Source organism: Podarcis pityusensis (assembly GCF_964106645.2).
Source record: "Podarcis pityusensis genome assembly, chromosome: 17".
In the NCBI taxonomy this organism is placed as follows: domain Eukaryota; kingdom Metazoa; phylum Chordata; class Lepidosauria; order Squamata; family Lacertidae; genus Podarcis; species Podarcis pityusensis.
The window spans coordinates 641,539-654,963 of NC_138042.1; the positions used below are offsets into that span (position 1 = coordinate 641,539).

Sequence of the window (13,425 nt, forward strand, 5' to 3'; positions counted from 1 at the left end):
CCTTTGTCTCAGTAGTTCTTGCTGAAAGTTGGTGGGAATAAAGGGCTTGATGAGGAAAGTGTGAGGAATAAAACCGGGGGGGGGGGGGGGACTGAGGCCTATATATATTAACGGCCCATGTGTTATTCAGAATGCCCAGTAACATTAAAAACATCCCTAAAAAGGGCTGCCTTCAGATGTCTTCTAAAAGTCAGATAGTTGTTTTATTAAATAATAGCCCCCTCCACCCCTTCTGCACTTTATTAATAATGTTTCTCAAAATAGGATCCTGTGCAAAAAACATTGTGATAATGCAGGGCTGGCTTGCCATCCAAAGGCCTCACATCATTGCCAAACCCATCCTTTACCTGCTTTCTGTGGTGGTAGGATTCATTATGAAGCCATTGCCTTGCACAGAGGATGAAGAACAGTCAGGAAATGGGAATTAAGATTATTCATATGAACTCCCAAACTAAAAACCTTTCTCCCTATGTTACACCACAGCACCCCTGAGCAAGACTTCATGGTACCTGGAGGTCTGCACAAGAGGAAGTGACATCCCAGCCATTTTATTGCAGTGCTGTGCCACCTGCTAATAGGGATGCTGAGCACAGCAGTGGTTAAAATGATACCACTCTTAATTTAGGCTTACACCCACTTTTCAACACAGCAAAGCAGAGCTCAGAATTAGTGCTGAACTCATCCAACTGTTTACATGCTTAGTGGCAAAAGGTGGGGAACTGGTCATTGGGCTAATGTGGTTACTTTGAGTCACTCCACCAGGCAAAAGTGGTTTGCCCTACTCCATCTTAGAAGCCAGAAATAGTTAGAGAAATATTTTACCTCCTCTCATACTCCATTGCTACCCGTGAAGTGCAAGTGCTTCAGGAATCTCCCAACGCCAGGCTCTTCAGTGGGTGACTATCATTCCAGCATATCATGAAAAGTGGGGTGTCAATTATCTCTGCAGAGAAAATAGATGAAATAAATCAGCAGCATTTTCACACAGAGATTCCCACCCTAGCTTGGCACCAGCAATAATAATAAGAGGAAGATAGCATCTTTTTAAAAGACACCAGCATGTTATATACATAAGCATATATATATCCCATTTTATCTGGTTATTTCTCAGATCCGTCATTTCTATAGTACACTCACACAACTTCAAAGCTATCCAAAGTATGAACTTTGCTAATGCCCATGTCAATATAAATATGGAACCAATCTGGCCCCTTGGTTCTGGATTAAGGCATGCTCAAAACCTAAACTCAGGCCTAGTTCACCAAGCTACAATTCCTCCCTTGTAAGGTGGCATGGCTACCCCACAGAATGAATGTTGACATACCACATGTCATACCATGTGACATTTTTCCTGAACCTTAATGGAGAACCACGACATACCTCAGACTCCTTCATCTTACTAGGAGGCAAAATTATCACTCCGAAATGAATCTTTTTTTATATTTTAATCAGGTAAGCCTAGGTTCCAAGTCTCTACAGATGTATTCCAAGATTTGAAATCAACAGCTGTATGACCTTGAGCACATCATTATTGTGCCCATAAGAGAGATACCTTATTTTTCCATGTATAAAACTAGGGTTTCCCCCCCTAAAAAATGATGTCAAAATTAGGGGGCATCTTACACATAGGGCCATCTCCCCCCATTTTCTTAAATATGAGTCTCCCAAAATAAGGGGCATCTTATACATGGGATTGTCTTATAGATGGAAAATACAGTAATTCTTTCCTGGATTTCAGGTGTTTGAGAGATTTAGAAAGATTTATGGGACTAAATAACTTTTGAGCCACAACAAATAAAGCTACAAATACCATAAAAATAAAATCCCTTTACAATAGCAACTGTGTCCTCTCACTCTCATTTGTAACCCAGGATTTATTACATCTCTTTGAGTCAGCAATCACCTATGAAAGCAAAGCAGCCCTGTGAGCTTACAACACATATAGGGTTGAACACAACCAGGGCAATAGAAAATTACAAGATCCCTCTACAAATGACAGGTCTCTCCAGTGTCTGACTATGATGCTTCTGGCTGCTGAGCGTAGGTGGGTTATGAGCTCTTTGTGTTGTGAGTGGGGGTTATTGTCTTGGAAGATGTTCAGTAGAGCCAGTTCTGGGGTGACTTCTAATACTTGCTTAGTTATTTTGCATATTTCTTGTATGATTGATGTCCAGAAGAGTTGGATCTTAGGATATTCCCACATGTGGAGGTGTGTCTGTGGAGGTACATCCTCTCCAGCATTTTGGTGAGGTTCCTGGGTGTATTAGCCTTAATTTTCATGGCGTTAAGCACCACCTGTGAGTTTCAGAGTGAATTCTTTTCTTTTCGCTAATATGGATTTAAAGGGAGGTTTAGACCACATTCTGGTTCATTGGGTGGGGTTAATCTCATAGCCTATGTCATCCTCCCAGCTTTTTGATTACGTTTAGGGGGTTTGTGGGATTCTGGAGTAGTATTTTGTATATTGTGGACACCATCCCTTTGCCGTGTCCCTTTGTTGTTAGGAGGAGGTTTTCAAAGGTTGCCAAGGGCCTAGTTGCTGCTGATTTTACTACTGGATTAAGAGGGCATGTAATTGGTGGTGTGTTAGCCAGGGCATTTGGGTGTCCCCTAGTTTGTCTTGTATTTCTTATGTAGATATGGTTTGTTATTTTTGTAGAAATCTGTTAGGTGTATAAGCCTTTGGTTTGCCAGGTTTTAATCTGGAAGTTTTGTGCTACATGGTGGAATAATGGGTGATGTGCCAGGGGAATTAGTGGGGATAGGGTTGGGGACAGCTTACCTACTTCTTTCCATGCTTTAAACTTTATTGATTTGTCACCATAAGGGTTTGTAGTTGTGGAGGTATAATTTGTTGAGGTTTCTGGTTATTTGTACCCCTAGGTATCTGAACTTGGTGCAGCAAAGTTTTATCTTGGTGATGTTGGCAAATTCTTTTTGGGTATGGGGTGTATGTTGAAGCACATAGCCTCAGAGGGTTTGTAAGAAGTTGGGACCAAATTCCATGTTAGTTAGTACTGCTAATAGGTATTTCCACTCTAAGCAATCAAAAGCTTTGACTTCTGGTTTTTACTGCCTCTGGGACAGGTGTGCTTCACAGAGGCTCCAAGAAGCAGCTGTTAGAAGGGTTTTATGGGGGGGGGGGTAACGCAGAGGCTATGCGTCCCCAGAAAAGATTCAGGGGGTGACCCTGAATCGAAAGTATCCAGCGGTGTCAAGAAAGGGTGCTCCATATTCTCCATCTTAAGCAATAGGTGTTAAGAGCATAGAGCCCCCGACGTGTGGAGATGAACATCCCTTGACAAAAAACCCTCAGACCCGAAACGGTAAGAGCGGCAGTAGAATTTCCAGTTCCTTTTATCCCTAATATCAACTATCTGGCTGCTAAAGAGATGCGAAAGTTAAGAGAAACAAGTGAACTGTAATAACAGTAAACACAATGTTTGTGAGGTCATGGGAGGGGACGTAAAACAAAGAGTATCCTCCAGCAGACCAGAACACCAGGAACAGTGGCTGGGAAAATCTTTTTTTTTTTTACTCTGGAAATTCTTTTCACTGTATATAAAAGATAGCACAGGAAACCTCCACAAGTTTCAATTTTAAAAAAGATAATTGTAAGGAGTAATCTGCAGTGACCATGCCTGCCCCCCTGGAAAAATAAAAAGACTGTGAGGAATCTAAACTGCTGGTGTGTGTGTGGGGGGGGGGGGGGAAACAGCAATACTAAATGAGACCTCCAGCAACTGGTGGGAGATATAAAACCACAAATATTAGATATTAAATAATGGAACAGGGGCAGCAGTGGAAAAAGATAAGGGAAGGAAAGCCCAAAACTGCGATAAAGTAAAACGCAGAGGAAAGCACAAAAGCTCAAAGGTCTACAAGCGTAAAAGGACTCAGCAGTAAAGCTGGAAAGGAACGGAGGACACAAAGGAACACCAAAAGAGAAACAATCTTGAACTAAATATTTAACTTTTACTCACAATAAATATGGCGCAGCATGATTTGTAAGGGGATTGAGCTGCAGCATGACTCAGGGGAAGGAAAGGGAAGAAGACAAAGAGATGAACAGAAGACTACAAGGTGGCAAGAAAGAGTGGAAGGACTAGACACAGCGACACCAGGTGGTGAAAAAAAGAAACAGCACCCTATTTTAATAGGTGCTTTATATGAAAGAAATATTTAAGTAGAAATAAAATAGAAAGGGAGGGATTAACAACAACACATAAATTGATTGGAAAAATAATACCAGCAAAAAATACTGGAAATTTCATTAGAAAAAGGAGGGGAGGAAAAATAACTTGGAAATCTCGAAAGATATCTTTTGGCTCAGGGAAGTGCTGGGTGAGATCCCATGGACAGTAATACTAAAAGGAAAGGGAGTTCATGATGGCTGGGAGTTTGTTAAGAGGGAGATAGTAAAAGCACAACGTCAGGCAATACCAATGAGACAGAAACATGGAAGGTGCCTAAAGAAGCCAGGGTGGCTATCTAAAGAACTTTTAACTGAGTTAAGATTTAAAAAGGATGTGTACAAAAAATGGAAAAGGGGGGAAACCACCAAAGAGGAATTCAAACAAATAGCCAGCACGTGTAGACACAAAGTCAGAAAAGCTAAAGCACAGAATGAACTCAGGCTTGCTAGAGAGGTTAAAAGCAACAAAAAAGGCTTTTATGGGTATGTCCGTAGCAAAAGGAAGAACAAAGAAACAGTGGGGTCACTCAGAGGAGAAGATGGTGAAATGCAAACAGGGGACACAGAAAGAGCTGAACTCCTCAATGCCTTCTTTGCCTCAGTCTTCTCCGATAAAGAAAACAATGCCCGACCTGAAGAATTTGGAGCAAATAATTCAGCAAAGGAAACACAGCCCAGAATAACTAAGGAGATAGTACAAGAATACTTGGCTAGTTTAGATGTATTTAAGTCTCCAGGGCCAGATGAACTGCATCCAAGAGTATTAAAAGAACTGGCAGATGTGATCTCAGAACCACTGGCAGTCATCTTTGAGAATTCCTGGAGAACAGGCGAAGTCCCGGCAGACTGGAGGAGGGCAAATGTTGTCCCTATTTTCAAAAAGGGGAAAAGAGAGGACCCAAATAATTACTGCCCAGTCAGTCTGACATCAATACCAGGGAAGATTGTGGAGCAGATCATTAAGCAAACAGTCTGTGAGCACCTAGAAAGGAATGCTGTGATCACCAATAGTCAGCATGGATTTCTGAAAAATAAGTCATGTCAGACTAACCTGATCTCGTTTTTTGACAGAATTACAAGCCTGGTAGATGAAGGGAACGCAGCGGATGTAGCCTACCTTGATTTCAGCAAGGCATTTGACAAGGTGCCCCATGATATTCTTGTAAAGAAGCTGGTAAAATGTGGTCTTGACTATGCTACCACTGAGTGGATTTGTAACTGGCTGACTGACCGAACCCAAAGGGTGCTCATCAATGGTTCCTCTTCATCCTGGAGAAGAGTGACTAGTGGGCTGCCACAGGGTTCTGTCTTGGGCCCACTCTTATTCAACATCTTTATCAACGACTTGGATGATGGACTCAAGGGCATCCTGATCAAATTTGCAGATGACACCAAATTGGGAGGGGTGGCTAACACCCCAGAGGACAGGATCACACTTCAAAACGACCTTGACAGATTAGAGAACTGGGCCAAAACAAACAAGATGAATTTTAACAGGGAGAAATGTAAAGTATTGCACTTGGGCAAAAAAAATGAGAGGCACAAATACAAGATGGGGGACACCTGGCTTGAGAGCAGTACATGTGAAAAGGATCTAGGAGTCTTGGTTGACCACAAACTTGACATGAGCCAACAGTGTGACGCGGCAGCTAAAAAAGCCAATGCAATTCTGGGATGCATCAATAGGAGTATAGCATCTAGATCAAGGGAAGTAATAGTGCCACTGTATTCTGCTCTGGTCAGACCTCACCTGGAGTACTGTGTCCAGTTCTGGGCACCACAGTTCAAGAAGGACATTGACAAACTGGAACGTGTCCAGAGGAGGGCAACCAAAATGGTCAAGGGCCTGGAAACGATGCCTTATGAGGAACGGCTAAGGGAGCTGGGCATGTTTAGCCTGGAGAAGAGGAGGTTAAGGAGTGATATGATAGCCATGTTCAAATATATAAAAGGATGTCACATAGAGGAGGGAGAAAGGTTGTTTTCTGCTGCTCCAGAGAAGCGGACACGGAGCAATGGATCCAAACTACAAGAAAGAAGATTCCACCTAAACGTTAGGAAGAACTTCCTGACAGTAAGAGCTGTTCGACAGTGGAATTTGCTGCCAAGGAGTGTGGTGGAGTCTCCTTCTTTGGAGGTCTTTAAGCAGAGGCTTGACAACCATATGTCAGGAGTGCTCTGATGGTGTTTCCTGCTTGGCAGGGGGTTGGACTCGATGGCCCTTGTGGTCTCTTCCAACTCTATGATTCTATGATTCTATGATTCTATGATATCTGTTGAATAAGTGGTTCTATTTTGATTGCATTCTATTTAATAGTACTTGGGAATAGTGGTATAAAGTCGGTTCACAGAGAAATATCAATTACTCCAATATCTGGAAGGAGTTAAAACATTTTCTTGGAGAATAAGGAGTAGACTAAGCTGCAACCTCTATAAAAAGTGAACGGAAGAATGCAAATGGGGTGGGCAACCATAACAATGGTGTGATAAGTGAGCTTTTTCAGAAGTCTGGTCTATTGGAAAAAGTAATCAGTGGTAATATTCAACCAAAATGATTAAGGGAAAAGACCAATATGTCATCAAACAAAAAACAAAATGTGGGCCAAACCTATAATCAACAGGGCAGAAGGAATTCTGGGATGGACCAGGAGATGTATTTAAAATAATTAATTTGGAGTCTGAAGGGCGATATAGGGGAAATGAAAAAAGAATTTAGTAATTTTAAGATAGAGATGAACAACAAAGTAAAAGGAATGGATGATAAATTGGATAGGATGGGTGGGGAAATTGAGGGAAATACTAAATCAATTATAAAATTATAAATTATAAAAACACAAGTAAACGATCTTCTCAAGGAAAATAAAGAACTAACAAAAACGGTACATGAACTTAAAAACAAAACACAACATTTGGAAGAGATTTCCAAAAAACCCTCCAAAGAATTAAGAGAAAATAAGAAAGAATGTGAAAAGGTTAAAAGAGAAAATAAGGAATTTTAAATCACACAGGAAGCAACCTGGGATGCAATGTCCATTCTTCAGATGCAAGTCAGAGAGAAAACTCTCAGAATATGGGGTGTCCCAGAGGTGCCAGAGGAAAATATACTAAAAAAAACCATTATTAAAGAGCTAGCCAATTGGTTAGAGGTAAAGAAAGATGAAATATTAGAGAATACAGAAAATATATTCAGGGTTAACTCTAGGAAAGCAAAGGCAAATAAATGGCCTGGGGATTGCCTGATCATTCACATCAAATAAACTAAGAAATAAGATTTTACAATTTACAATTTAAAAGGAAAAAGAAATTCAAAATTGAGGAGAGGATATTAAATTTTTGAAAGATTCCCCCCCAACTACTGAAAAAGAGAGACAAATAGCAATTTCTGACTAGAGCTCTAAAAGCAAAATCAATATTCTTCAAATGGGAGTTCCCTGAAGGAATTTATTTCACCTTCAAAGGGAAGAGGAGGAGACTAGAAACAGTAAAAGAAGCCAAAAAATTCCACAGGACGTATAGGAACGAACTAGCAAGTGAGAGACAGATACCAAAAAGAGTCCAGTCCAAAAACTACAACCTTAGAACACGGTAGTGAAAACGAGTAGAAGTTCAATAAAGTATTGGGTATTAATTTCTGTAACTAGTTTATTTTCTTTATTATATTTTAATGAATAAAAATGAATTTAAAAACATTGTCTTGGAATGTTAACGGACTAAATGAAAAGAAAAAAAGAAACAAAATACAACATATTCTGATCAAACAGACTTGATGTTACTTGTTTTCAAGAAAAGCATGTCACAAGAAATAATAAAAGTGTTAATAAAACCCAAATTAGGAAAAGAATTTATCTCAGCAGACCAGGTAAAAAAAAGAGGAGTGGTGATTTATGCTAAGCCCTGTTTAGAACCAGTACAGAACAACCCGTGTTGCAAACTTAACACAACAAACAACACAAGCAACACGATGACCAGTATACTAGATAGCACTGCAATTCTTATTGCATAATATACATAATTTAGTACAACAAAATGTGTACACTTGTAAATTCTCTAATATATTTGAAATCAAATGAACACATGTCTGTCAATCTTTGAAAGTCCGTAGAAGTATAATAAGTCTATAATCGAAACAAAGTAATAGACGCTATCTTGTGAGCTAAGCGGAAAAACTTTTTAGGCGTTCGTGGTGCCGAAGTAGTAAGTGAATAACAATGTAGGACAGTGATCCTGGATAATCTGACTGTTTTGCTGGAATCTTCTTCAGCACAACTACAAAAGAATTCGAATATGAAACAATGACCTGTGTACGTGAAAAATATATAAACTTCACACATTACAACCCATATGCTACAAATACAATAAGAAGAACAAGGGTACATACCCCATAGATTAGAAAAATGCACAAGGAGCAGTGGTCATGAGGATATGTAACTACTGCTACTAGTTGCATGATACCTGAAGCATAAGTAACCATTCCCAGGTTGCACTCATTACTTGGAGACTGAATTACAGTAATTCAATTTAAAGTTACAGAGCAATATAACAGCAATAGAAAAACATCAAATAAAACAATTTAAATCCAGTTCAGAATTAAGTCCTTCAGGGTGAATGGTCTTAAACATAAAAATGAATTGCGATTCTTTGTCGTAGCCATCTTTCATGATCTTGTCCCCATATGATTTTGTGTGCGTGAAATATTAGAAGGGCTGAGTAGTACAGAACGATCCTTCACAAATTATTTAATTTTAGATTTATTGACTACATCGAGAGGATATCCCCTAGCATATAAAGAATCAGCTAGCTGGTCAACATTCTTATAAAAATCATCATCAAGAGAGGAATTCCTTTTAAGACATAGGAGTTGTCCATATAGTAAGTTGTTCCTAAGTCGTTTAGGGCGAAATGAGGAATACTGTAGGAGGGAATTACAATCTGTGGGTTTTTTATGAGGTTTGACAGCTAAAAAGCCATTATGTTTTATGACCTCCACATCTAAAAAAAAACAAGATACGAGGCTATGGTGACCTGAAAAAGATAGACATGGATGTAGGGAATTAAGCCAAGAAGAAAACTGCAGAAACTCATTCTCATCCCTAAACAAAAACAAATCATCAATAAATCTGTAATAAAGTATTAAAGCAGATGCAAAGGGATTGTTGTTTAAAATATATTTCTCAAATTCACCCATGAAAATATTTGCTACTGAAAGGGCTATGGGAGAACACATAGCTACACCTTGTGATTGAAAATAAAATTGGTTGATAAAACGGAAATAATTCTTTTCAAAAATAATGTCCAATAAATCCAAAAGGAAATCGGGCGGGGGTATGGGATCAGTACGAGACCGTACCAAATGACTAATAATGGAACATGCCTCATCCAAAGGGATATTGGTGTATAATGAGGCAACATCCAAAGTAGCAAGAACCATGGTATCAGTAACTTTAGTATGTTCAATGATACAAATGAAATGGACCATGTCGTGCAAATATGCTGGTGAATCCTTTGCAAATGGTTGCAGGAAAATATCCAAATATTTAGCAGAAGGCTCCAAGACGGATCCCGACCCAGAGACTATGGGCCTGCCAGGGGAGAATGAATGTTTTTAAGAATTCTGGGAAGGCAGTAAAAAATAGGGATATGAGGAAAAGGAGGTAATAAGAACTCAGATGTTTATCAATGGTTCCGACGCTATATGCTTGTTGTAAGACTGTCTTTAAGATGGTAGCTATGGAATCCATTGGATCTTTTGATGTTTTCTGATAAAACCTTACATCAGATAACAATCTCTTAGCCTCCATGATGTATTGCTGAGTATTTTGAATAACAATACCACCCCCTTTGTCTGCTGGCTTTATGATGATATTTGGATCATGTGATAAGGTTTTTAAACAATCACGTTGAAGCCTGGACAGATTATCTTTAACTTTGGGCCTTTCTTCTCCATTTTTTTCCAAATCACATAGGACCAATTGATGAAATAAAGAAATAGATGGATTGGAATTGGCTGGAATGTACATGGATTTGGGTCTAAATTGGCGTTCCAATTGGTCACTTATACCAAATATGTCACATAATCTATTATTACGTATGAACTTGAATAAATCAACTCTTGTTCGGAAAGCATTATAAGCAGGTTTGGGAACAAAACCTAGTCCCAACTGTAAGGTTTGTAATTCATTAGCAGACAGAATGCGTGAGGAATCGTTGACAATCAAAATTTCTTTCTTGCTCGGGAGTCTGCCCTTCTGAAAATCCCCTCGGTTAAGAGCTGTACCCTATGTGGGAGAGGGCGCAAGGAGACTTGTGGTTATAAAAGGATGTCACATAGAGGAGGGAGAAAGGTTGTTTTCTGCTGCTCCAGAGAAGCGGACACGGAGCAATGGATCCAAACTACAAGAAAGAAGATTCCACCTAAACGTTAGGAAGAACTTCCTGACAGTAAGAGCTGTTCGACAGTGGAATTTGCTGCCAAGGAGTGTGGTGGAGTCTCCTTCTTTGGAGGTCTTTAAGCAGAGGCTTGACAACCATATGTCAGGAGTGCTCTGATGGTGTTTCCTGCTTGGCAGGGGGTTGGACTCGATGGCCCTTGTGGTCTCTTCCAACTCTATGATTCTATGATTCTATGGTTCCTCTCTGTCCGACTGGGATGACAGACTGGATTGACTAATGGTTCTGTTATCAATATGTAACTGAGACTGTAATGAAGGAGAAACTTTTTCGAACCATGGATATACCTGATCTGTTTCATAATACTGAATATCAAGTGAAAATTTACAAGTTTTCCAAGATAAAATGGAGTCTGAATATTCCTTCAATTGGGACTGCATAGTCTCAATTTGCTTATTAATAATGGCACTCTCAAAAGAGGAATTAATTTGATCTTTGATCTTAGCAGTCTCATTTTGCGTGGTAACCACCTCCGCCATAGACCTCTGAACTAAAAGTAACATTAAATCAAAAGAACATTTGTTGAGAATGGAAATCAATTTCTGTTTAAATTCAATATCGTTGGTAAACAAAGTAGACGCCTTTTGTAGTCTCAAACTTCTGGGTATACGGTTGGACTTAAGGTAATTCAATAGAGAGGAAGCATGGAACTCGTAACGAATCTTGCGCTTCTGCATATAAAGAAGCTGAGAAAAATCAACATTAGGGGGAACAGGATTGCTATTCTCTGACCCTAATGGAAGAATAATAATTAAAATAAAAAGCCAAGGAGAAAAGGTTATCACTGCAGGTGATGAAAAAATGAAATAAAAGCAATTTTCTTCAAAAATCTAGAAAAGAAACTGTTAGCATATTTGGAAAATAAAATACTTTTGCTTGGTGATTTTAGTGGAGTAATCAACCCTCTAATAGATAGAACTGGAGAAAATAAAGGACAAGGGAAACTACCACCCAGTTTTGTTAATTTGGTTGAAAATCTAGACTTAAAAGACTCCTGGAGGTATAAGCATGGGTTTGAAAGAGATTAGAGCCGACTTCCAGTGGAGCCGCGGCCATGAAAAGAAGCGTGAGATAACCCTCTGGGGGGGTCTCGGGCAACGCGGGAGGTTTTTAGAGGCTCTGCAAAGGCTATGCGGACCTCAAAACCCCAAGAGGATTATCTTGGGGGACAGAGTACCTGGCGGTGCCTGGCTGTGCTCTCCTGCTCCCCGGGCTTTAGACAATAGGCTTGGAGATGGAATGGAGCTGCGGGCACGGAGGGGAAGCAGCTGATCCCGCGTTGTGCAGTCTCAGGCTTCTAGTGAAAGCAGCAAGCTTCCAAGACTAAAAAAACGGATTTGGACTATAATTAAAAGCAGTTACTGCTTGAGGATTTTAAAAAGTGAAAATTATCAAGATTCGGTGCGCTGAGGGGCGAAAAAAAGGGAGTCTGTCCCGGCGGTGAGGAGAGGATGGCGGAAGGTTGAAAGAGAGAAAGTAAGAAAGTAGCTGCTGAGTGAGTGTTGTACTGTTTAAATGTTCTGAGGCAAGGACTCTTGCTGAGATAATTGGGTGGTGTATAACGTAAATAAAACTTGTGTATCGTCCTGGTCAGAGTAATTTGTGTCAGCGGCCAGAAATCAAGTTCATTACGTTCCGCCATTTTTATTTGTATTTCTACCTTCTTTGAGGAGAGACTCTGCGGATCTTAATTTGTTAAAATTAATAGAAACATGAACTTTAATTTAATATTGAGGAAAGTTAAGACATCCGGCTAAAATCTACATGAGATGATTTTGGGGCTGTTTTACTCGTGAGGGAGTAAAAGAGAGCTGGATTCAACACGCCCAAACTCCCCCCCCCCGCTTCTCCTTCTTTGCTGTCTGTGAGAAGGGAGTCACTACGATTCACTCTTTCCTGATCACCGGTTCCTCCTGGAGAGATTTTGGATTAAGCCGACAAACGGTGGAAAAAAGAAGATCCCTAATTTGGATTACAATATTTTGAATTACTGCTTTTTTGGTGGTTCCCCCCCCCTTTTTTCTTTTGCATTTTTCTTTTTGCTTTTTTCCTGCTTTTTATGGCAGTTTCTCTGTCTAGTCCTCCAGCCATGTGAAAGGAGAGATATCCTCTGATGAGCAAAGAAATTGAAAGTAACTTTGCTTAAGGAAAGGTTACTATTGGAACTGCTGCCATCGTGTGGGGACGGAGGGGAACTGCAATTTAAAGACTGTTCATTTAAATTTGCGACCTCTAGAGGTAGACGAGATGGTTGGATAGTGTTCTTGAAGCTACCAGCATGAGTTTGACTAAACTGCGGGAGCCAGTGGAAGACAGAAGTGCCTGGTGTGCTCTGGTCCATGGGGTCACGAAGAGTCGGATACGACTAAACGACTAAACAACAGAGGTAGAAAATAGAACTGTGTTAGTTAATTCCTTATTTGAACAAGTTATTGTGTTAAAATGAAGAAAGGAGGGAGAACACCAGGGGAAAGAAGACCATCTAGACAGGAGAATGGCAAGAATGGGAAAGAAATTAAAGACTATGATACTTTGATAGTCGAGATAAGGAAGGAATTTAAACAAAATGAGCAGTATATTAAAAAAAATTATTGGAAGTGCAGGACACATTAGACAAAAAACTAGAGGGGGTAGTGGGGGAACTGACAAAGTAAAGGATTTAATGGTAAGATCTAAAGTGTTAGAGGACTCAATGAAATTAATCAAAAAATTAGCGATCTGGATGGACATGAAAGAAGAGGATATTGGATTTACAATTGCAAATGCATTTAGAATAAAAGTAA

General features: G+C 39.8%; 1 protein-coding gene across 4 annotated transcripts in view; it reads right to left on the minus strand.

The window, feature by feature from the left end:
- The window catches only part of RBM10 (RNA binding motif protein 10), a 47,738-nt gene that overhangs the window by 22,435 nt on the left and 11,878 nt on the right, over positions 1 to 13,425 (minus strand). For all 4 annotated transcript variants that reach the window (XM_080988451.1, XM_080988450.1, XM_080988449.1 and 1 more), the window contains exon 2: positions 823 to 943. In XM_080988451.1, the coding sequence (XP_080844577.1) occupies positions 823 to 839 (17 nt within the window). In that variant the 5' untranslated portion in view covers positions 840 to 943. The remainder of the gene's footprint in view (positions 1 to 822; positions 944 to 13,425) is intronic.